At 39.5% G+C, this 26,751-nt stretch overlaps 1 protein-coding gene across 1 annotated transcript in view; it reads right to left on the bottom strand.

Annotated features, from left to right (window-relative positions):
• Positions 1-1,556: 1,556 nt before the first annotated feature.
• The window catches only part of LOC138350637 (uncharacterized), a 67,368-nt gene continuing 42,173 nt past the window's right edge, over positions 1,557-26,751 (bottom strand). The window contains exons 2-3 of the mRNA XM_069301688.1: positions 11,065-11,331; positions 1,557-9,323 (exon numbers count right to left, since the gene is read on the bottom strand). Coding sequence (XP_069157789.1) covers positions 9,130-9,323; positions 11,065-11,331 — 461 coding nt within the window. The 3' untranslated portion in view covers positions 1,557-9,129. The remainder of the gene's footprint in view (positions 9,324-11,064; positions 11,332-26,751) is intronic.

Genomic DNA, 26,751 nt, shown 5'->3' with positions numbered 1-26,751 from the left:
GTGAAAGAAACTCTGCCCATTGTTTCTCGCTGGCGCCTGGGATCGAACCCAGAACCACAGGATCACAAGTCCAGTGTGCTGTCCGCTCAGCCACCGGCCCCAACTGGTGTGTGTGTGTGTGTGTGTGTGTGTGTGTGTGTGTGTGTGTGTGTGTGTGTGTGTGTGTGTGTGTGTGTGTGTGTGTGTGTGTGTGTGTGTGTGTGTGTGTGTGTGTGTGTGTGTGTGTGTGTGTGTGTGTGTGTGTGTGTGTGTGTGTGTGTGTCTGTCTGTCTGTCTGTCTGTCTGTCTGTCTGTCTGTCTGTCTGTCTGTCTGTCTCTCTCTCTCTCTCTCTCTGTGTGTGTGTGTGTCTGTCTCTCTCTCTCTCTCTCTCTGTGTGTGTCTGTCTCTCTCTCTCTCTCTCTCTCTCTCTCTCTCTCTCTCTCTCTCTCTGTCTGTCTCTAACTGGCTGGCTGGCTGGCTGTCTAACTGGCTGGCTTGACTGGCTGTCTAACTGGATGACAGGCTGTCTAGCCGGCTGCAGCTTGCTCGCTGTGTGTATATCCAATCAAAGACCCCTAATGGCGTAACTTCCTCCAGGTGGGGGAACCAACCCGAGCCCTTCCTACACACGCCAGACATCTGCTCTCCCATATTGAGGCGCACTTGTATCCCCCCCCCCCCCCACACCCCCCATAACCCAATCACTTCACATGCCCTACGAAGCGCCCATAGCACCGCTCAACCAGGCCGACATGCGTTACACTAACAAAGCTATTCAACTATCACCAATTTTAACGTGAATTGCGTAATTTCATATTAGTATTTAAACAATGATTGATATATGAATATTATAAAATTTTCTGTTAAACAGACACTCGAAGTTTTTCCAGGTCAGCAATGGTGACTTTTTCCCAGTTTAAATGTTTTAAGGTTGGTTACTGTTCTCACTGTCAGCAGCAACAGTTCGACAGTGAGGTATAGTGACGGTGTCTATGACAGGAAAATGTCAGGAAAGGTTGTCACAATCACTGTGTCTTATACCCTCAGATGTAACTAGTTAGGTCATCTTCAATTATTTTTTTTTTTCAAAATAAGACTTTCTTCTCCAGTAACTTAAAGAAAAGTCAAAGTAATATTAAACTTTGCATAGACAGTATTGATCATCATATGCATCTCTTATGTTAAATTTTAAAAGCCTCAGTTATCTTGCAACGATTTTAAGTTTTTCTTAATTTATTTCTATCAACATTTTTGTATCATCGGAAACTAGGTAATGTTGAACTTGAGTGTTGTATCTACATGGTTTATATATACGGTAAACAAGACAGGTCTCAGGCCAGAGTCCTGAGGACCATTGACAACTATGGTAATGTTGCACTTGAGTGTTGTATCTACATGGTTTATATATACGGTAAACAAGACAGGTCTCAGGCCAGAGTCCTGAGGACCATTGGCAACGTTTACCACTCCGATTTGTCTTACTGTTTCTGTTGAAAAAGTCATATCATATACCACTAGCAAGTTACAAACAATAATACAATAGACTTCAGAGAATGAGCGAAAATAAAAGTGTTAATATTGTTTAAACTTATATGTTGCTTTATTTCAGATAATGCATGTATTTACTTTAATACTTGCAGTACTGAACTATAAAAAGCTTAGTACAGTACTACTTACAGTATCAAAGGAGGTGTACAGTTTAGTTCATTTATTATGCACCCCATACCCATCTTGTGGGTGGTAGTGGAAAGGGTTACAGAGGCACATAATGGGCTCAGGGACTGAACCCTACAGTTCATTTAGCTAAGCACGTTACAATCTTGATGAGCTAGTTACAAAATTCAGTATTAGTCGTCACATCAACAATGGTTCGAGATCGACCTCAAATACAGTTTCTAAATTAAGCAACTGACATATGTAGAGAGCTAGTGTCACAATTGATATGTTTGTCCTGCACACCGCCCCCCATCCAGTGGGCAGCGGTGGATAGGTTACAATCACTCTTAGTTACTACCTACAGTTAGCAAACTGGGGATATTTGGCTAAAATTTCTGGTAGCAGATCATTTTGAATGAAACATTTACACATCTTTAGAACATTTTTATAGAATTGTCTCTGAATTCACGTACCTTTTCGCACTCCATCACATAGTGACGGAGGGTGTGCGAATAATTTTGTTGACACAGTTTACATTTGGTCAGGTCTACAACAGCAGATAATGAGAATTCCTAGAAATACTTACAAACGAGTCTAAGTCGAGCAGTAGTAACATCTAGAAGTCTGCTGATTTTATTGAATGAACCATAGATGTGTGGCTCCTCTTGCATGATAGTATGTTGATAGATGGAATTACTGGTGTCGATTTCACTTTGCTTCAGATCTACAAGATTTTGTTGAAGTTCTTGGTGTACTATTGCTCTGAGACTTCTCATTGACAATTCAAGGTTATACTCAATTTCTCCTTTAAAGGCAGATTCTTGGTAGTTTCTTTACTAAAGAAATTGTACATTTAAGTGAGCAAGACACTTACTGTATTAAACAACTTGAACAGTATACTGCATACTATATTAAAGTACTTGTACAGTACGCTACTTACTGTAATAAAGAAAGTTCCTAAAAAGGCTAGCTACTGTAGTAAAACAAGTTTACAATCGGATACTGATAATATTAAAGTACATATACAATAAACTGCTTAATGCATTATAGTAAGTTACAGTCGGCAACTTACTGTATTAAGTTGTACATTAAGCAACTTACAATAACACAGGTGTATATATGCTCCTGCTTGATCTTAAGGATAATAAGGTTAAGACAGACTAAAAGTGAGACAGAAATTCTCAATGCCTAAAATTCCTAAAATGTCAAAATAACTAAAATCCCTTAAAAAATAAACAGCTAAAACTAATAATATTGATCCAATAAACAATAGTAAAGAAAATCATATCGATATAAAGTGTAGAAAATGCTAATATATAAATTACATGCCAAAACTTATTCATAAAATCAGTATATCAAAATCAGTTATTCATGCAATATGCATTTCTGAACGTATTAATAAAATCTGCATACAAATGCTCATTTATACCTCCAGTATACTAAAATACATTCATACAATGCATACAAAAACTCAATCATTCCATCAGCATACCAAAACTCATTCATCCTACTAACATTCTAATACTAATTCATACCACCAGCATACTAAAACTCATTCATACCACCAGCATACTAAAACTCATTCATACCACCAGCATACTAAAACTCATTCATACCACCAGCATACTAAAACTCATTCATACAACCAGCATACTAAAACTCATTCATACTACCAGCATACTAAAACTCATTCATACTACCAGCATACTAAAACTCATTCATACTACCAGCATACTAAAACTCATTCATACTACCAGCATACTAAAACTCATTCATACTACCTGCATACTAAAACTCATTCATACAACCAGCATACTAAAACTCATTCATACTACCAGCATACTAAAACTCATTCATACTACCAGCATACTAAAACTCATTCATACTACCAGCATACTAAAACTCATTCATACAACCAGCATACTAAAACTCATTCATACCACCAGCATACTAAAACTCATTCATACTACCAGCATACTAAAACTCATTCATACTACCTGCATACTAAAACTCATTCATACTACCAGCATACTAAAACTCATTCATACTATCAGCATACTAAAACTCATTTATACCACCAGCATACTATAACTCATTCATACTACCAGGATACTAAAACTCATTCATACCACCAGCATACTAAAACTCATTCATATCACCAGCATACTAAAACTCATTCATATTACCAGCATACTAAAACTCATTCATACCACCAGCATACTAAAACTCATTCATTGTTGGAAATATCCAACACTTTTTTTTCATTTTAGTACTTCGATATAGTATCTTTGTACTAACAATTACAATTTACTAACACTATACTAACCAGTAGTGTACTAATATCATTTCATATCCTATTGCGACCCAATTCTGCCATATCTTTCCTAGTATTTATGGCGTCGTGCTCCAAAGACCGCCATAGGGAATAATTTTCTACATTTCTGTAGACTCAATAGAGTCCAGTTATTTACTTTCCTTTATTAACGATGATCGTTTATTAATAAGTTTACATTAATTAGTATACTAAAGTGTACTGCAATTCAATTATCCAGCTAGATAGGTGTTTCAGTGAATAATAATATAACACAAATTACTTACCATTTAAATATTTCTCGTTTATTTTGCGCGGTTCATATTAACTTACTTGCATTACGAGAAAATATATTACGCATAACACATTTATTTATGATGTAAATATTCGTCATACTCACTTCCTTCCACATTAAGAATTAAATATATAATATAATTTATGCTCAGGGCCCCAACTGGGAGCTTTTGCGCATGCGTCAACCCGAGATGGAGGAAAGGGACTCTCGCCATTTTCGATCAACTGGCAGCAAAGTGTTCCGAAGCAGCCCGACCAAATCCTCCAATTCTGCAAGCATCTCGGGGCTTCAGAATAAGGGCGCAGCTTACCCAATTCACGGACACCAATTTCGGCGGGCATTTTACCTCATCGTTTTATTGTTGAGCTCAGGTATAGTCACTAAAGCAGGTGCCATGTCGTGATGCTGTAGGCGATATTAAACACCCATGTAAGTGATGTTTCTAACCCTCCAATTATTTCATATCTTGCGTTTAAATGAGTGAATACTAGTGAAGTGGAAATTATAGAAGTTACTTATTTCAGCGTTGTGTAGTTCAACTGAGGAGGCGTATGACTGTCTCCATGAACACATGTCCCAAGGAGTACTATCTCATTGCTGGTCCCAACGTGTTGTAGAGGCTGGCCGCAATCTACGTTCCTCTGATACAGCTCAGAATTTACCAGTCATAATATATAGATAGTGTCTTTTCATTATTGAGAGTCAGTGAATTTCCATTTATTTGCATATTAATTATATACTTGATTTAATTATTGATATGCATTAATATTTCAACTTTTCATTAACTAACACATATTTCACATATATACTATAATTAATAACTTATATTCATATTGTAGTAATTTGTAGTGAATTACCTAAAGCATTAGAGAATAGCCCCCAAAGTGTGTAGAGGGATTTGGCTCTATAATTTTAATTATCATTCTACAGTCCATTGCCCTAATATTCTTATGATCAATCACATTATATTATCCAGCATCTCAGAGCATCCTATATTATTCATTATTGGAGATCCATAGGCACTGCTTCTTTAATTTATTCAATTTAAATATTTAATTTATTTCTCCCATTAAAGGAGTGGTCCTTCGAAATTTAATTATCATTATTATTAGTATTCTGGAGTTAGATTTTTCCACATTCATACCACCAGCATACTAAAACTCATTCATACCACCAGCATACCAAAACGCATTCATACCTCCAGCATACTAAAACTCATTAATACCACCAGCATACTAAAACTCATTCATACCACCAGCATACTAAAACTCATTCATACCACCAGCATTCTAAAACTCATTCATACCACCAGCATACTAAAACTCATTCATACAACCAGCATACTAAAACTCATTCATACCACCAGCATACTAAAACTCATTCATACCACCAGCATACTAAAACTCATTCATACTACCAGCATACTAAAACTCATTCATACTACCAGCATACTAAAACTCATTCATACCACCAGCATACTAAAACTCATTCATACTACCAGCATACTAAAACTCGTTCATACTACCAGCATACTAAAACTCATTTATACCACCAGCATACTATAACTCATTCATACTACCAGCATACTAAAACTCATTCATACTACTAGCATACTAAAACTCATTCATTTCATCAGCATACTAAAACTCATTCATACCACCAGCATACTAAAACTCATTCATATCACCAGCATACTAAAACTCATTCATACAACCAGCATACTAAAACTCATTCATTGTTGGAAATATCCAACACTTTTTTTCATTTTAGTACTTCGATAAATCATTTTGTACTAACAATTACAATTTACTAACACTATACTAACCAGTAGTGTACTAATATCATTTCATATCCTATTGCGACCCAATTCTGCCATATCTTTCCTAGTATTTATGGCGTCGTGCTCCAAAGACCGCTATAGGGAATAATTTTCTACATTTCTGTAGACTCAATAGAGTCCAGTTATTTACTTTCCTTTATTAACGATGATCGTTTATTAATAAGTTTACATTAATTAGTATACTAAAGTGTACTGCAATTCATTTATCCAGCTAGATAGGTGTTTCAGTGAATAATATAATACAAATTACTTACCATTTAAATATTTCTCGTTTATTTTGCGCGGTTCATATTAACTTACTTGCATTACGAGAAAATATTTTACGCATAACACATTTATTTATGATGTAAATATTCGTCATACTCACTTCCTTCCACATTAAGAATTAAATATATAATATAATTTATGCTCAGGGCCTCTACTGGGAGCTTTTGCGCATGCGTCAACCCGAGATGGAGGAAAGGGACTCTCGCCATTTTCGATCAACTGGCAGCAAAGTGTTCCGAAGCATCCCGACCAAATCTTCCAATTCTGCAAGCATCTCGGGGCTTCAGAATAAGGGCGCAGCTTACTAAATTCACGGACACCAATTTCGGCGGGCATTTTACCTCATCGTTTTATTGTTGAGCTCAGGTATATTCACTAAAGCAGGTGCCATGTCGTGATGCTGTAGGCGATATTAAACACCCATGTAAGTGATGTTTCTAACCCTCCAATTATTTCATATCTTGCGTTTAAATGAGTGAATAATAGTGAAGTGGAAATTATAGAAGTTACTTATTTCAGCGTTGTGTAATTCAACTGAGGAGGCGTATGACTGTCTCCATGAACACATGTCCCAAGGAGTACTATCTCATTGCTGGTCCCAACGTGTTGTAGAGGCTGGCCGCAATCCACGTTCCTCTGATACAGCTCAGAATTTACCAGTCATAATATATAGATAGTGTCTTTTCATTATTGAGAGTCGGTGAATTTCCATTACTTGCATATTAATTATATACTTGATTTAATTATTGATATGCATTAATATTTCAACTTTTCATTAACTAACACATATTTCACATATATACTATAATTAATAACTTATATTCATATTGTAGTAATTTGTAGTGAATTACCTACTAGCATTATAGAATAGCCCCCCAAAGTGTGTAGAGGGATTTGGCTCTATAATTTTAATTATCATTCTACAGTCCATTGCCCTAATATTCTTATGATCAATCACATTATATTATCCAGCATCTCAGAGCATCCTATATTATTCATTATTGGAGATCCATAGGCACTGCTTCTCTAATTTATTAAATTTAAATATTTAATTTATTTCTCCTATTAAGGGAGTGGTCCTTCGAAATTTAATTATCATTATTATTAGTATTCTAGAGCCAGATTTTTCAACATTCATACCACCAGCATACTAAAACTCATTCATACCTCCAGCATACTAAAACTCATTCATACCACCAGCATACCAAAACTCATTCATACCTCCAGCATACTAAAACTCATTCATACCACCAGCATACTAAAACTCATTCATATCACCAGCATACTAAAACTCATTCATACCACCAGCATACTAAAACTCATTCATACCACCAGCATACTAAAACTCATTCATACCACCAGCATACTAAAACTCATTCATACCACCAGCATACTAAAACACATTCATATCACCAGAATAACAAAACTCATTCATACCACCAGCATACTAAAACTCATTCATATCACCAGCATACTAAAACTCATTCATATCACCAGCATACTAAAACTCATTCATACCACCAGCATACCAAAACACATTCATACCACCAGCATACTAAAACTCATTCATATCACCAGCATACTAAAACTCATTCATACCACCAGCATACTAAAACTCATTCATACCACCAGCATACTAAATCTCATTCATACCACCAGCATACTAAAACTCATTCATACCACCAGCATACTAAAACACATTCATATCACCAGAATAACAAAACTTATTCATACCACCAGCATACTAAAACTCATTCATATCACCAGCATACTAAAACTCATTCATATCACCAGCATACTAAAACTCATTCATATCACCAGCATACTAAAACTCATTCATACCACTAGCATACCAAAACTCATTCATACCACCAGCATACTAAAACTCATTCATACCACCAGCATACTAAAACTCTCAGCAACAACCAGTTCCTCGTAGATGTGTCCTTGTACATTATTGGTCTCGTGAGGCAGGTCTCAACAACCAGCTCCTCGTAGATGTGTCCTTGTACATTATTGGTCTCGTGAGGCAGGTCTCAACAACCAGCTCCTCGTAGATGTGTCCTTGTACATTATTGGTCTCGTGAGGCTGGTCTCAACAACCAGCTCCTCGTAGATGTGTCCTTGTACATTATTGGTCTCGTGAGGCAGGTCTCAACAACCAGCTCCTCGTAGATGTGTCCTTGTACATTATTGGTCTCGTGAGGCAGGTCTCAACAACCAGCTCCTCGTAGATGTGTCCTTGTACATTATTGGTCTCGTGAGGCAGGTCTTAACAACCAGCTCCTCGTAGATGTGTCCTTGTACATTATTGGTCTCGTGAGGCAGGTCTCAAAAACCAGCTCCTCGTAGATGTGTCCTTGTACATTATTGGTCTCGTGAGGCAGGTCTCAACAACCAGCTCCTCGTAGATGTGTCCTTGTACATTATTGGTCTCGTGAGGCAGGTCTTAACAACCAGCTCCTCGTAGATGTGTCCTTGTACATTATTGGTCTCGTGAGGCAGGTCTCAACAACCAGCTCCTCGTAGATGTGTCCTTGTACATTATTGGTCTCGTGAGGCTGGTCTCAACAACCAGCTTCTCGTAGATGTGTCCTTGTACATTATTGGTCTCGTGAGGCTGGTCTCAACAACCAGCTCCTCGTAGATGTGTCCTTGTACATTATTGGTCTCGTGAGGCAGGTCTCAACAACCAGCTCCTCGTAGATGTGTCCTTGTACATTATTGGTCTCGTGAGGCTGGTCTCAACAACCAGCTCCTCGTAGATGTGTCCTTGTACATTATTGGTCTCGTAAGGCTGGTCTCAACACTCTACCAGTCGAGATAAAAATTCTAGTTTGAAATAGCTTAAAATTCTTAAGCGACTCAGCGAGTTCGCGAAGGGCCTTCTTCTCCCCGCTGACATCAATAGAAAGCACGTGACCAGTGACGCCCCTCCGGTGAAGTTCTCGCAGGATTCTCTCCACACCCACACCTGTAGATGAGAGGGAACACTGAAGCCCACACCTGGCTACTCTCCACACCAACACCAGTAGATGAGAGGGGAACACTGAAGCCCACACCTGGCTACTCTCCACACTCACACTTGTAGATGAGAGGGAACACTGAAGCCCACAAATGGCTACTCTCCACATCCACACCTGCAGATGAGTGGGAACACTGATGAACACACCTGGCTACTCTCCCAGGTGTGGGCTTGGGAGAACCCAACCAACCCACAACCCACACCTGCCGATGAGAGGGAACACTGAAGACCACACCTGGCTACTCTCCCCACCCACACCTGTAGATGAGAGGGAACACTGAAGCCCACACCTGGCTACTCTCCACACCCACACTTGCAGATGAGAGGGGAACATTGAAGCCCACACACCCTGCTAATCTCCCCACTCACACCTGCCTAACCTCCACACCCACACCTGATGGTGAGAGGGAACATTGAAGCCCATACACTTGGCTATCTCCCCACCCACACCTGCAGATGAGAGGAAACACTGAAACCCACATCTGGATACTCTCCACACCCACACCTGCAAAATTGGGGAACACTGAAGCCCACACCTGGCTAATCATTCACCCACACCTGGATACTCTCCTCACCCACACCTGCAGACTGAAGGGAACAGTGAAACCCACACTTGGCTACTTTTAACACACACACCTGTAAAAAGAGGGAATACTGAAGCCCACACCTGGTTAATTTCCCCAATAACACCTGGCTACTCTCTCCTCCTAACACCTGCAGATGAGAGGGAACACTGAAGCCCATACGTTGCAACTCTCCCCACCCACACCTGCAGCAGAAAGGGAACATTGAAGCCCACACCTGGCTACTCACCTTACCCAAACCTGCAGACGAGAAGGAACACAGAAGCCCACACCTGACTACTCTCCCTACCCACACCTGCAGATGAGAGGGAAAATTTAATTCCACACCTGACTACTCTCTCCATCACACCTGCAGATGAGGTGGAAAACTGAAACCCACACCTGGCTACTCTCCACACCCACACCTGGCTACTCTTCCCACCCACACCTGTCCACTACCCCCATTCACATCTGCAGATAAGAGGGAACACTGAAACCCACACCTAGCTGATCTCCACACCCACACTTGTAGATGAAAAGGAACACTGAAGCCCACACCTGGCTGCTCTCCACACCTCACCTGGCTACTCTTCCCACCCACACCTGTCCACTACCCCCATTCACATCTGCAGATGAGAGGGAACACTGAAACCCACACCTAGCTGTTCTCAACACTCACACCTAGCTGGTCTCCACACCCACACCTGATGATGAAAAGGAACACTGAAGCCCACACCTGGCTACTCTCCCCACCTACACCTGTCCACTTTTCCTATCCACACCTGCAGATGGGAGGGGACAGAGAAACCTACACCTGGCTTCTCTCCCCACTCACACCTAGCTTTGTCACACACTCATGCCAAAGAAAACTTATATCAAGTAAATCTAGCTTGTATTAAGCAAGACAATGTTGGGCTAAATATTAATCCGTGTTGCTTTATAAGCAGTGAATCTTGCTTAATCAATATTCTTGGTCGCTAAACGGTGCTCAAAGTTACTCAGGAAGCCTTATACCTTCTGTAATTCATGACTTTTAACGTAAAATTGTTTTTGAAACCACTTGTAGCACTGTGAATTAAACAACTGAGTTATATATACTGACGTGTTAAAATGAAGTCAATACGTACTGGTAAGACACGTATGAGTGAAGCGCAGGGAACTATACCCTCCTCTTGAGAAAGGGCACAGCTGAGCCGCCAGGTGGCAGCACCAGTCTATGGCGGGGTCGTCATCAGCGAGGTCCCAGTTGATGATCAGGGTGAGCATCCATTTCTGGTACGGTAGCCTGTCCAGTGTGTCCGGGTCCACGTAGCCCGTGGCGTCCAGGGTGTCCGGGTCCACGTAGGCCTTGGCGTACCGGGTGTCGACATAACTCCTGGCGTCCAGGGTAATGGCTGAAGACATACACTGAGATACAGTCACTGTTGTTACTGGTATGTTCTAAGATATAACAAGAAGACATACTGAGCCATCCACTCACCTTACTGCTGGGTTTATTACCTGATGAAAACTGAGTATTTTGGATGGCATTAATAGCATCTTAACTATGTAATAATAGTTTTTAAAATTATAAATTCTTTACTGAAATATGTTTCGTTGTGTGACGTCCAGCCTTCGAAATGCTGTTATGTAACCACCTGGCTGGCAGGGATCTCACACCAGATGCGTCTTTGTGTATAACCGGAAGGAGTGGCTTTATTGAGTTAATTTAATTACTCATATTAAGTTTTATTTCTGGTATTTATTTTTTTATTCTCTCAGTAATCAGACTGGTGCTTTTCCAGTTTAAAGTAAGTAATAATGTTTAGGGTGTGAGATAATTAAATGACGGTTTTTTATTATTATTTTCAACCACAGACGTGGCCACACATTTACAATGCTAACCAGCATATATACATTTTCTTCTATCCTCCATGGACAGGGTGAGAGATCTGTTAAACATATAATTCAGGGATTTATTGAACAATCAACCACAGACGGGGATTGTAGTGCTTTTAAAATGCTAATCTAACCTACAGACATAAATACACAGAGTTACGTCGGCTTAACATAAAGTGGTCCATGTGTTCTTTACATAGTGTCACTGATGTGCATTTACAAAGGTGAAATGTAATGCTGATTAGCTTCCACATATACTTTATACACATACATAAATATATATATTATATATATATAATATATTTTTATTGGAGTTAAAATTAACGTAGATATATGACCGAACCTAACCAACCCTACCTAACCTAACCTAACCTATCTTTATAGGTTAGGTTAGGTTAGGTAGCCGAAAAATTTAGGATAGGAAGTCGAAAAACAATTAATTCATGAAAACTCTGCTTATTAGGCAAATTGGGCCTTGCATAGTAGGCTGAGAAGTGCGTTCTGGCTACTAGGTACGACGTATATATATATTTCATTGAATATGACCGCATATTCTGTATTTATTATTTTCTGGTTTAGGGCTTCTATCCCTCTAACTATTTTCTTAGCATCAGGGCTTAATTGAAATAGGAGTTCTCCAAAACTCATTTTCGTACTTTTAAGGTGAAGAAAAGAAGTAATTTACTATAGAGTGTATTACACTTATTTGTATAATTTGCACGACGTTTCGAACCTCCATGGTTCATTCTCAAGTGAACAGATCTTACAATACTAGTTGATTTTATACCCGCATTAGGTCAGGTGATAATACACCTGGTCAGGTGTAATTATTAGGTCAGGTTAATTATTAGGTTAGGTCAGTGTAATAATTAGGTCAGGTGTCTTCAGTAGCAGACAAAAACCAACTGTATACTGCCGTTATGTAGATGACATATTCGTAATAGTAAAAGACTCAGATGAACTAATTGACCTAAAAAGACACCTAGAGAGAGAGTCAGTACTCCGATTTACACATGAAAATAGTGAAAATAACAGTCTGCCATTCTTGGATGTACTAATAACAAAAACAGGAACCTCTTTAAGCACCAACGTATATACCAAGCCCACCAACATAGGATTATGCCTGAACGGTAGAAGTGAGTGCCCCCAAAGATACAAAGCTAGTGTTCTCAATGCTTATATTCGTCGAGCGCTTACCCACTGCTCTGAATGGAGCAACGTGAGTAGAGAGTTTGAAAGAGTAACTCAGGTATTGGTGAACAACGGATATAGCAACGCGGAAATAAACGCTGCTATAAGAAGACACTTGGACCGTTGGTATAATTCAGAACCTAGAACAGAAACCACAACACCCCCAATAAAATTATATTACAAATCAACCATGCACAGTGAACATATAAAAGAGGAAAGAATAATGAAAGAAATAATCCGTAAAGGAGTAAAAAGCACTACTCCTAACCAAAACATAAACCTGATAATATTCTACAAAACCAAGAAGACTTCCGAACTCCTTATCAAAAACAGCCCGAAGCCGACGGAGAACCCTCTACAGCAGTCAAGCGTTGTATACATGTACACTTGCCCCCACGAAGGATGTAACCTTCAATGTAAGTACATAGGTATGACGTCGACCAAGCTGACGAGGCGTTTGACATGCCATCTTCAATCTGGTGCCCCTAGGAATCGCATGAGACAAGCCCATGACATTACTCTAACAAGAGAAATGTTGAACAAGAATACTTGCATAATAGACAAAACCCAAGATTCAAGAAGATTACAAATTCTTGAGGCAATTCACATAAGAATAGAGCGACCTACCATGAACACCCAAATCACGGAACTATTTACTCTACCCACCATGAGAGTAAGGACAAGACAAGAACATATCGATGCCAACACAGAAGACAATGTCCAACATAACAGGCCAATTACACTGGATTAATCTTTGTGTTTAGATAGGAGATGCCTCGTATGGGCCAATAAGCCTTCTGCAGCCCCTATGTTTATCCCTTATGTATCCCCCCATGTTTTTCACCTTCATTGTATTATCACCTGACCTAATGCGGGTATAAAATCAACTAGTATTGTAAGATCTGTTCACTTGAGAATGAACCATGGAGGTTCGAAACGTCGTGCAAATTATACAAATAAGTGTAATACACTCTATAGTAAATTACTTCTTTTCTTCACCTTAAAAGTACGAAAATGAGTTTTGGAGAACTCCTATTTCAATTAAGCCCTGATGCTAAGAAAATAGTTAGAGGGATAGAAGCCCTAAACCAGAAAATATTAAATACAGAATATGCGGTCATATTCAATGAAACATGTTTGAAAGAAAACCTGCTGCCAGTATACACCAATATATATATATATATATATATATATATATATATATATATATATATATATATATATATATATATATATATATGCGAACAAGCCTGAATGGTCCCCAGGACTATATGCGAATGAAAACTCACACCCCAGAAGTGACTCGAACCCATACTCCCAGAAGCAACGCAACTGGTAACTACAGGGCGCCTTAATCCGCTTGACCATCACGGCCGTCAAAAGGAAGTGATAGCCGAGGCTATTTAAGCCACTTCCCCGACGGCAACTCGGATGGTAATCTTGGGCATAGCATTTCACCAAATCACCTCATTCTTTGGGGCACACGTGAGGAACACAAATGCGAACAAGCCTGAATGGTCCCCAGGACTATATGCGAATGAAAACTCACACCCCAGAAGTGACTCGAACCCATACTCCCAGAAGCAACGCAACTGGTAACTACAGGGCGCCTTAATCCGCTTGACCATCACGGCCGTCAAAAGGAAGTGATAGCCGAGGCTATTTGAGCCACTTCCCCGACGGCAACTCGGATGGTAATCTTGGGCATAGCATTTCACCAAATCACCTCATTCTTTGGGGCACACGTGAGGAACACAAATGCGAACAAGCCTGAATGGTCCCCAGGACTATATGCGAATGAAAACTCACACCCCAGAAGTGACTCGAACCCATACTCCCAGAAGCAACGCAACTGGTAACTACAGGGCGCCTTAATCCGCTTGACCATCACGGCCGTCAAAAGGAAGTGATAGCCGAGGCTATTTGAGCCACTTCCCCGACGGCAACTCGGATGGTAATCTTGGGCATAGCATTTCACCAAATCACCTCATTCTTTGGGGCACACGTGAGGAACACAAATGCGAACAAGCCTGAATGGTCCCCAGGACTATATGCGAATGAAAACTCACACCCCAGAAGTGACTCGAACCCATACTCCCAGAAGCAACGCAACTGGTAACTACAGGGCGCCTTAATCCGCTTGACCATCACGGCCGTCAAAAGGAAGTGATAGCCGAGGCTATTTGAGCCACTTCCCCGACGGCAACTCGGATGGTAATCTTGGGCATAGCATTTCACCAAATCACCTCATTCTTTGGGGCACACGTGAGGAACACAAATGCGAACAAGCCTGAATGGTCCCCAGGACTATATGCGAATGAAAACTCACACCCCAGAAGTGACTCGAACCCATACTCCCAGAAGCAACGCAACTGGTAACTACAGGGCGCCTTAATCCGCTTGACCATCACGGCCGTCAAAAGGAAGTGATAGCCGAGGCTATTTGAGCCACTTCCCCGACGGCAACTCGGATGGTAATCTTGGGCATAGCATTTCACCAAATCACCTCATTCTTTGGGGCACACGTGAGGAACACAAATGCGAACAAGCCTGAATGGTCCCCAGGACTATATGCGAATGAAAACTCACACCCCAGAAGTGACTCGAACCCATACTCCCAGAAGCAACGCAACTGGTAACTACAGGGCGCCTTAATCCGCTTAATCCGCTTAAAGAATGAGGTGATTTGGTGAAATGCTATGCCCACGATTACCATCCGAGTTGCCGTCGGGGAAGTGGCTCAAATAGCCTCGGCTATCACTTCCTTTTGACGGCCGTGATGGTCAAGCGGATTAAGGCGCCCTGTAGTTACCAGTTGCGTTGCTTCTGGGAGTATGGGTTCGAGTCACTTCTGGGGTGTGAGTTTTCATTCGCATATAGTCCTGGGGACCATTCAGGCTTGTTCGCATTTGTGTTCCTCACGTGTGCCCCAAAGAATGAGGTGATTTGGTGAAATGCTATGCCCAAGATTACCATCCGAGTTGCCGTCGGGGAAGTGGCTCAAATAGCCTCGGCTATCACTTCCTTTTGACGGCCGTGATGGTCAAGCGGATTAAGGCGCCCTGTAGTTACCAGTTGCGTTGCTTCTGGGAGTATGGGTTCGAGTCACTTCTGGGGTGTGAGTTTTCATTCGCATATAGTCCTTGGGACCATTCAGGCTTGTTCGCATTTGTGTTCCTCACGTGTGCCCCAAAGAATGAGGTGATTTGGTGAAATGCTATGCCCAAGATTACCATCCGAGTTGCCGTCGGGGAAGTGGCTCAAATAGCCTCGGCTATCACTTCATTTTGACGGCCGTGATGGTCAAGCGGATTAAGGCGCCCTGTAGTTACCAGTTGCGTTGCTTCTGGGAGTATGGGTTCGAGTCACTTCTGGGGTGTGAGTTTTCATTCGCATATAGTCCTGGGGACCATTCAGGCTTGTTCGCATTTGTGTTCCTCACGTGTGCCCCAAAGAATGAGGTGATTTGGTGAAATGCTATGCCCAAGATTACCATCCGAGTTGCCGTCGGGGAAGTGGCTCAAATAGCCTCGGCTATCACTTCCTTTTGACGGCCGTGATGGTCAAGCGGATTAAGGCGCCCTGTAGTTACCAGTTGCGTTGCTTCTGGGAGTATGGGTTCGAGTCACTTCTGGGGTGTGAGTTTTCATTCATATATATATATATATATATATATATATATATATATATATATATATATATATATATATATATATATATATATATATATATATATATATGTCGTACCTAGTAGCCAGAATGCACTTCTCAGCCTATTATGCAAGGCCAGATTTGCCTAATAAGCCAAATTTTCCTGAATTAATACATTTTCTCTAATTTTTTTCTTATGAAATGATAAAGCTACCCATTTCATTATGTATGAGGTCAATTTTTTTTATTGGAGTTAAAATTAACGTAGATATATGACTGAACCTAACCAACCCTACCTAACCTAACCTAACCTATCTTTATAGGTTAGGTTAGGTTACGTAGCCGAAAAAGTTAGGTTAGGTAGGTTAGGTCGTCGAAAAACAATTAGTTCATGAAAACTTGGCTTATTAGGCAAATCGGGCCTTGCATAGTACGCTGAGAAGTGCGTTCTGGCTACTAGGTACGACATATATATATATATATATATATATATATATATATATATATATATATATATATATACACTCAAAACAATAATATATACGTATATGTACGTATAATATATACTATATACGTACTATATACGTGTTGGTCGTTTCACTTTCCTTCTTATGATGTCTTCGACGAAACCATTGGAGAAGCCGTTGTTGACTAGGACCTGCCTTACCCTACAGAGTTCTTCGTCGACTTGCTTCCATTCTGAGCTGTGGCTGAGAGTACGGTCGACATATGCGTTAACAACACTCCTCTTGTACCTATCTGGGCAGTCGCTTTTGGCATTTAGGCACATTCCTATGTTCGTTTCCTTAGTGTAGACTGCAGTGTGGAAACCTCCGCTCTTTTCCATGACTGTTACATCTAGAAAGGGCAGCTTCCCATCCTTTTCCATCTCGTAAGTGAAACGCAGCACGGAACTCCGCTCAAATGCCTCCTTCAGCTCCTGCAGATGTCTGACATCAGGTACCTGTGTAAAAATGTCGTCAACATACCTGCAATATATGGCCGGTTTCAAGTTCATGTCGACCAAGACTTTTTGCTCGATGGTACCCATGTAGAAGTTTGCAAACAGGACACCTAGGGGAGAACCCATGGCGACCCCATCTACTTGCTTATACATGTGCCCATCCGGGCTCAAGAAGGGTGCCTCTTTAGTACAAGCTTGGAGTAGTTTCCTTAGGATATTTTCTGGTATGTCAAGAGGAGTACAGGCTGGATCACGATACACTCTGTCGGCTATCATCCCGATTGTCTCGTCCACTGGTACGTTGGTGAACAGCGATTCTACGTCCAACGAGGCTCTTATTCCTGTGGCCGTGTGCCCCGCAGTAAGTCAACAAATTCCTTTGGCGACTTCAGGCTGAAGGCGCAAGGGACATAAGGTGTCAGTAGGCCGTTGAATCGCTTCGCCAGTCTGTACGTGGGTGTGGGTATCTGGCTAATGATTGGCCGAAGTGGGTTTCCAGGCTTGTGTGTCTTGACATTTCCATACGCATATCCAGGTTTATATTCCCCAATTATCTTTGGCAGGTGGAGTCCTGATTTCTTGGCGTTCACAGTTTCGATTAGTTTGTTGACCTTTGCTTTTAATTCGGCTGTAGTGTCCTTCGTTACCCTTTGGAATTTAGTTTGGTCAGAGAGTATGAGGTTCATTTTCGCCAGATATTCGTCTTTTTTAAGAATGACGTATATTGGCGACTTGTCACCTCTCCTGACAACTATCTCCTTGTTCTCACGAAGGCTTTTGGCTGCCGTTTTGAGCTCGGGGGACAGTATGGTGCTTCTGTAATTGCCTCGATTCTTTCCTCCTTCCGCAATAAGTTCTGCTTGTAAAGTGTCTTTGGTAGTGACCTTCTTTTGTGTCTCGAGGTCGAATATGTCGTCCAACAGAATTTCCAACTCCACTTTCCGGGCCATCTCACTCGGTCTGGACATAACGTGACAGTTTATGCCCAGATTTAGGAGAGTGACTTGGTCCTCAGTGAGGTTAATTCCTGCAAGGTTCAGGAAGCCATCTCTTGGTCGTGGAATTGCCATAGGTCCTCCATATAACACAAATATACACATCAATAATCTTTTGTATCACAAGTGATTCAGCAAGAGGCTCACAACAGTCACTATACAAGGCACTTTATATCTCTGGTGAGTCACACAGTTACTAGTCTTGCTCCACACCCACCCAACTGGGAGGCAGAGTTCTTCTGAAGAACTCTGTAGGGTAAGGCAGGTCCTAGTCAACAACGGCTTCTCCAATGGTTTCGTCGAAGACATCATAAGAAGGAAAGTGAAACGCCATGCAACCTCTGAAGAGACAACTAACAACACCTATACCCCCTATTAGACTATTTTAAAGGGACTTCTTTTCCACAGCTCATAAAACGGAGGAAAGGGTCCTGAAAGATATTGTTAATAGAAACGTTATCCCTACAGACAAAAATCAGAGGATACAACTGACGATTTACTATAAAACCAGAAAAACGGCCAGCCTACTCATGAGAAACTCTCCAGACACAAAACAGAACGCTTTAAAAGAGACTAACGTCGTCTATGCCTTCAAATGCCCTCTTGGGGACTGTAAGCTCCAAAAAACCCAGTATATAGGCAAGACAACAACATCTCTTTCTAGGCGTTTAACGATGCATAAGCAACAGGGCTCCATTAAGGAACATATAATCTCTTCCCACAACCAAACCATCGCCAGAGAAATCCTAGTAAACAACACAGAAATCATCGATAGATACAGCGATAGCAGGCGGCTTGACGTTTGCGAGGCACTACACATCAAGAAGTCAACACCAGCAATCAACAGCCAATTAATGCACAACTATATTCTACCCACCTCAAGACTCCGCTCCAATATAGAAGCATCAAGAAATATGGACCAATAGGCTTTCTACAAACACTTCTATTCAATACCCATTGTTTCGTGTTCTGTCTTGTGTTGATGAAATTAATACCACCTCTTGTTCTGTCTTGTGTTGATGAAATTAATACCCTATTAATGCCACCTCACCCCATCCACCTCACTAAAATGTAGATATAAAATCGGAGATGCGTAAGTTCTATTCAGTTGTGTATTTGTAAACTAAAGTCTTTGAAAATGTAATAAGTTTTGCGAAACGCACTCGTGTCGCGTCAGACTAGAAATAAAAATGAATTTTGGAGAATTGATTTTTGATTTACCTCCAACAGTGAAAAGAAATGTACGAAAGATTGAGAAAATTCGTGTTAGAATTATTAATCTTACTTTTTCGGTCATATTTAATAATATATATATATATATATATATATATATATATATATATATATATATATGAAACCTAACCTAATATATTCTATCCTATTCCTCCCCCTAACTCAGGGGTCTCCAAACTATGGCCCGCGGGCCACATCCGGCCCGCCACATAATTTCATCCGGCCCTCCAAACAAATCCCTGTGTGGTGGCCTTGAAAAAATAATTATCGTACGAATGGCATCGCAGAATTATTCAAAGCTGGGGCTGCTGACTGGTGGCGCTCAACCCGAGTCAGTTTTCCTCTCTCTCGATAGTGTGACGCACAGATACTAATACTGGTAGGTATGTGTTGTGCATTACAACCAATCAGTTGTGTATAACTGTATATTGTGGGGATGGAGGGCGAGTGGGGCTTCGCTGCTTCCGTTTCAGGGAGCACAAACACTGTACAATATTCTTTTCTCTGTACTTTGACAATGCCTTTATCTTAGTTATACAAAATAGCAATAATACTATTGTAGCCAAAAATATTGCATGTTTAAAATAGTTAAAATGGTAACCATTAAGTTTATCAACGAAAGCTGTTGCCATAATATTTACCACTTTATAATAATATGCTATGCTTTTTAACACCACATACAAGCTGTTTTTTTCCTGTAGAATTTATTTCATTTATTTTACCCTTATGTTTTCAGATACGGAAAAGATAAAGAAAAGAAAAGTGGACATAGAGTGCCGTCGGTTCAATGACGAATGGAAGATAAAGTACTTTTTTGTGATAGCAAATGATAAAACTTTATGCATAATATGTAGAGACAGTGTTGCTGTTCTGAAGGAATACAATATTCGTCGGCACTATGAATCTAAACATGGCTCAAGTTATTCTCACATCACAGGAGCAGAACGCACTAAAAAGTTTGAATCATTTCAGCAGTCTGCATTCTCAACAAGCTGTTTTCAGTAAGAAAAAATCTGAAAATGAAACTTCAACTAGAGCCAGTTACAAAGTTGCCTATGTGTTGGCTAAAAAAGGAAAACCTTTCACTGATGGTAGTATCATAAAAGAGTGTATAGTGGAAGCAGCAGGAGAGGTATGTCCAGAAAAAGTAAACCTCTTCAAAATGATAAGTCTTGGGCCAAATACTGTTGCTCGTAGAATTGAAGATTTAGGAGGCGACATAATTCGGCAAATAAAGGAAAAAACAAAAAGATTTTGTTGGTATTCTCTTGCGTTGGATGAATCAACTGATGTGTGTGATACTTATCAGCTCTTAGTATTCATTCGTGGTGTTGATAGTGAATTTAACGTGAGCCAAGAATTAGCATCAGTTCACAGCATGCACACCACAACAACTGGAGAGGACATTTTCAATGAAGTAAGTAAAACTATGACAGAATATAACCTGGAATGGAAACAAGTGCAGTGTGTGACAATTGATGGAGGAAAGAATATGTCTGGGACAAAGAAGGGTTTGGTTGGGCAAATTACAACAGCTTGTGAGGTTGGAGGAGTCTCAAAACCCATTTTTCTGCATTGCCTTATCCATCAACAAGCATTGTGCCTAAAATATGTTGATATGTCTTGTGTCATGAAACCTGTTGTTTCTGTGGTTAATTTCATTAGATCTCATGCACTCAACCATCGCCAGTTCCGTGATTTCTTGAAAGAAATTGATGCGGAGTTTGTTAACTTGCCTTATTATACAGCAGTTAGATGGCTTAGTTGTGGAAAGGTTTTGCTGCATTTCTTTGAGCTCAGATTAGAAATTGATTTATTTCTCACAGAGAAAAATAACCCTCAGCCATTATTATCAGAATGTGAATGGATTTGGAAATTGGCATTTTTTGCAGATATGACAGGTCATATGAATAACTTGAATCTGAAATTGCAAGGCAAAACAAATTTGATCAGTGACTACTTTGTTCATGTCAAGGCATTCAGAGCAAAACTTGCGCTACTTGAAGGCCAGGTGAAGGTTAAGAATTTTGCTCATTTTCCATGTTGTGAAAAATTTCATGCAGAAAGTAAAGTTGAATTTCCTTTTTCATTTGCAAATGAAATAATTTCAGATTTGAAAAAACAGTTTCAGAAGCGATTTGCTGACCTTGATGCCAAAGCAAATGAAATCAGGCTCTTTCATAATCCATTTGTCTGCAATGCTGAAAATCTTCCAACTCAATTTCAAATGGAAATTATTGATCTCCAGGCAGATGACAGACTGAAAGATAAGTATAGAGAAGGAAATCTGATTGAGTTTTATAAATGCCTGCAGCCAGATCAGTTTCCAAATTTGATAAAGTTTGCTTGTAGTTTTGTGTCCATTTTTGGTTCAACATACTTGTGTGAACAAACTTTTTCCAAAATGAAGTATGTGAAATCTAACTATCGAGCAAATTTGTCTGATGATCACTTGAAATCAATTCTTACAATTGGCTCATCTAATCTGGAACCTGATTTTAATGAAATTTTGAAGTCAAAACGACAGTATCATTCGTCACATTAATTTGGTTGCATAAAACTAAAGGCAGGAATCTATTTAGTTTACCCTGATTTTTTCCAAAAAGATATGTTTTAATTTTTCCATGTTTATACTTTAATATTTGAGGAAATTAAATTACTGGCACTGATTTGTTTTTTGTTTTTTTTTCATTTTTTATTCCTCCGGCCCGCATAAATATGGGAAATATATAATGTGGCCCTTACATTGAAAAGTTTGGAGACCCCTGCCCTAACTGATGTAACTTACCTAAACTTGCCAATCCTAAGCTAACTAACCTAACCTAACTTAACCTAACCTATCCTATCCTAACCTAACCTACCTTTACGTAACTTATTTATCCTATCTTACCTAACATCCTAAGATAACTGAACATAACTTACATAACCTAACTTACCCAAACTGACTTAACCTAACTTACCTAGTCCAACTCACCCAACCAGACATGACATAGCTTACAAAAATATTCCTGCTTGTCTTTTGTGTTTCATCAATTATTGTCTCATATTCATTTGTTTGTTTCAATGGTTATTTTTCTCTAATGGTCATTTATGCATTTCAAGCGCTATTTGTTAAAGATTGGGTGTTTATTGGTAAAGTTAGGGTATTTCAGCATTTATAGGAATATTTGTTAGAAATGTCAGTTTATGCACTTTGTAACCTTTTTACTTAAAATTCGTCATGTTACTCATAAGTTGTATTTATTGTTTGTTACATTGTTTTTACTCCTCCCCCTTTAACCTAACCCCTTTTGATCATAGTGCAATTATTATGTTTGGTATAATTATTCAAATTTTTCTTTTATTATTTATTCCAATATATATATAAAAATATATATATATTTTAACAGAAGTGCAAGTTTGATATGAAAAGCTGAACTAGTTACATTTTGGAGAGAAATTTTATGACTGAGGATGTTTTAGAGAACAACATTGATGTCCTAAAGAATAACTTGATGAAAGAAGGAGAGTTTCTTTGAAGAACGAAGATGTCTTAGAGAACAACACTGATGAACGAAGGTGAGTTAGAGATTACCTTTGATGACTCTGAGAATACCTTTGATGACTCTGAGATTAACTTTTTTGATGACTGAGATTAATTTTTAATGTCTCTGGGGATAATTTTTATGACTTAGAGAATAACTTTGATGAACGAAGGTGAGTTAGAGATTACCTTTGATGACTGAGAATAAATTTTGATAAATAAATAAATAAATAAATAAATATGTTTATTCAGGTAAGGTACATACATACATACAAGTGATGTTACATTAATGGATTGATAAATAGATAGAGCTAGTACATACAATGCCTAAAGCCACCATTACGCAATGCGTTTCGGGCAAGAAAAACATTAATATCTAGAACTTAATACTAATTGAGCATAAAGAATAAAAAGTGTTGAGAACAAATACAAATAAAGATAAAAAAAAGGGGGAACATGACTGAAAAAGCAGCACAAATACAATAGGTTGACAAACAGTGTTGATTAAAAAAAAAAAAATTACAGACATGGGTTGACAATAGAGGAGTGAGGTAGGTTACAGGGAATTTATTAGGTAGTGTTTAGTTTTTATCTTAAACTGGTTGAGAGAGGTACAGTCTTTAACATGGTTGGGAAGGTCATTCCACATTCTGGGTCCCTTGATTTGTAGAGCATTTCTAGTTTGATTAAGTCGTACTCTAGGAATATCAAAACTGTATTTATTTCTGGTGTGGTGCTCATGGGTTCTGTTACAACCTTCAATGAAGCTTTTGAGGTCAGGATTGGCATTACAGTTCAGCGTTTTATATATGTATAATACACAAGAGAGAATGTGCAGTGACTTAATATCTAACATATTCAGAGATTTGAGCAAGGGTACCGAGTGATGTCTGGGGCCAGAGTTGGATATTGTCCTAATAGCAGCTTTGTGTTGGGTAATAAGAGAACGCAAATGATTTTGGGTAGTAGAACCCCAAGCACAAATACCATAGTTGAGGTATGGATAGATGAGGGAGTAATAGAGAGTAACCAGGGCAGGGCGGGGTACATAATATCTGATCTTAGAAAGAATGCCAACAGTTTTTGAAACTTTTTTTGATATATTTAGAATGTGACCCTGGAAATTCAGCTTGTGGTCGATGAGAACGCCAAGGAATTTGCCATCTAATTTGTTACAAATTTGGGTATTGTTTATTTTGAGATTTATCTGATTAGAGGATTTATTGCCAAACAGAATATAAAACGTTTTGTCAATGTTAAGGGTGAGTTTGTTGGCGGTTAGCCAAAGATGGACTTTCTCTAGCTCAGTATTTACTGTGGCATTTAGAGCAAGGGGCTCAGGACTGGAGTAAATGAAGGTTGTGTCGTCAGCAAATAGAATTGGTTTGAGGTGTTGGGAGGCATTTGGAAGGTCATTAATGTAGATGAGAAAGAGGAGAGGGCCAAGTATGCTGCCCTGAGGAACACCAATGTTGATGGGTAGGGTGGGAGAAATTGTATTATTCACAGAAACATACTGGAGCCTGTCAGTAAGATAAGATTTAAGGTATTGCAGGGAGTGTCCTCTGACTCCATAATGATGTAATTTAAGAAGAAGGTTTTGATGGTTGACAGTGTCAAAAGCCTTACGCAGGTCCACAAATAACCCAACAGGAAACTCCTTTTTATCAAGAGCTGCGTGAATTAAGTTAATCATACTAATATGTGCATCGTTAGTGCTTTTTTTGGGTCTGAAGCCATATTGACAAGAGCTAAGTATATTGTGTTTGGCTAGAAAAGAGTAAAGCTGCTTGTAGATTAGTTTTTCGAATATTTTTGACAAGTTAGGCAGGATTGATATAGGTCTGTATTTGTTAACATCTGTGAGATCACCACATTTGTGGACAGGGGTTACTCTTGCTTTTTTTAGAATGTCAGGAAAGGTTTGGAGTTCAAGTGACTTGTTGAAGAGCAATGCAATAGCAGGGGCTAGAGATCTGGAGGCTTTTTTGTAAATTAAAGTTGGTATCTCCTTGAGGGCACTAGACTTGGTTTTAAGGGAAAGGATTATTTCATTGACATCAGTGGAACTAGTAGGCTTTAGGTACAGAGACTGTGGATAGTTACCTGTAAGATAGTCCTTAACATCAGTACAGGAAGATGGAATATCATTTGCAAGGGATGACCCAATGGAAGAGAAGAACCTATTGAACTCAATGGCAGAATCAGAGGCTGAAAGCTGACCAGCGTTATTGGAAAGGAGTGTTGGTTTGTTATTTAAAATCTTCTTTGATCCCAATATTTGTGAAATTGTGCTCCAAGTTTTTTTAATGTTGCTCTTTATTTGGGTAAATTTATCTTCATAGTATTTAGTTTTGGCTCGTCTAATTATTTTAGATAGCAATAACGAGTAATTCTTTGAGAATTCTTTGGAGACTGTTCCTAGCCTATACTTCTTCTCAAGGTCGTGTTTTTTGTTAATGGATTTAAATATTCCCTTTGTAAGCCAAGGATTGTTAAGTCTTTTGCTTGTGACTTGTTTTGTAAGCATAGGACAGTGGGTGTTATAAAGGCTAAGAGTTGTTTGAAGAAAAGATTGCACTGCTAGGTTGATGTCCCCAATGTTACCTAACTCGGACTCCCAGTTGACATTATCAGCAGCAGTTATAAAATTGTTTATAGCTGTTTCATTGTGCAGCCTGAAGCTTAACTCCCTTGTCTCTAGAGGTGGTTTGCTAATGTTAGTTAAGAGAAATGTGGGGTAATGGTCTGTAGTGCTATCGGTGATTATACCTGAAGTAAGCGGAGAGGTTATGTTGGTCCAGATGTGATCTAGAGTCGTAGCAGTACTATCAGTGATTCTAGTTGGTCTAGTGATTAAGGGTATGAGGAAGCAGGAATTCATACAGTTGAGGAAGCTAACAGCAGTAGGGTGTTCAGGCTCGCAGAGGTCAATATTAAAATCCCCTGCGATAATTAGATGGTTTTTGCTCAATCTGTTATCTAGTATTAGACTTCTAAGGTTTGAGTTGAATTCAGACACATCAGTGTTAGGAATTCTATAGACTGCACCCACAGACAGAACAGATTCGGCACCCTTGACTCTGAAACTGGCGAAGATATACTCCCCACAGCAGTCTCTAGTTCTAATTATTTTTAAGCATGTTAGGTCTTGGTGGTAGTAAAGAGCAGTACCACCACCTCTCTGCATTTGACGACAGTTGTGAATTGCCGAGTAGTTAGGCATGTTAAAGAGTTGAGTATTATCCTCTTTCAACCATGTTTCAGTAAGTATAATAAAAGAGAATTTGTTGTCAATAGTTTCAATCAAGGCACTAACATCATCGAAGTGTTTACCTAGGGATCTAACGTTCAAGTTGATTACAGAGATATTGTGATT

This window comes from Procambarus clarkii, chromosome 46 (genome assembly GCF_040958095.1).
Source record: "Procambarus clarkii isolate CNS0578487 chromosome 46, FALCON_Pclarkii_2.0, whole genome shotgun sequence".
NCBI classification, from domain to species: Eukaryota; Metazoa; Arthropoda; class Malacostraca; order Decapoda; family Cambaridae; genus Procambarus; species Procambarus clarkii.
This window is presented reverse-complemented; position numbering and strand designations above follow the sequence as displayed.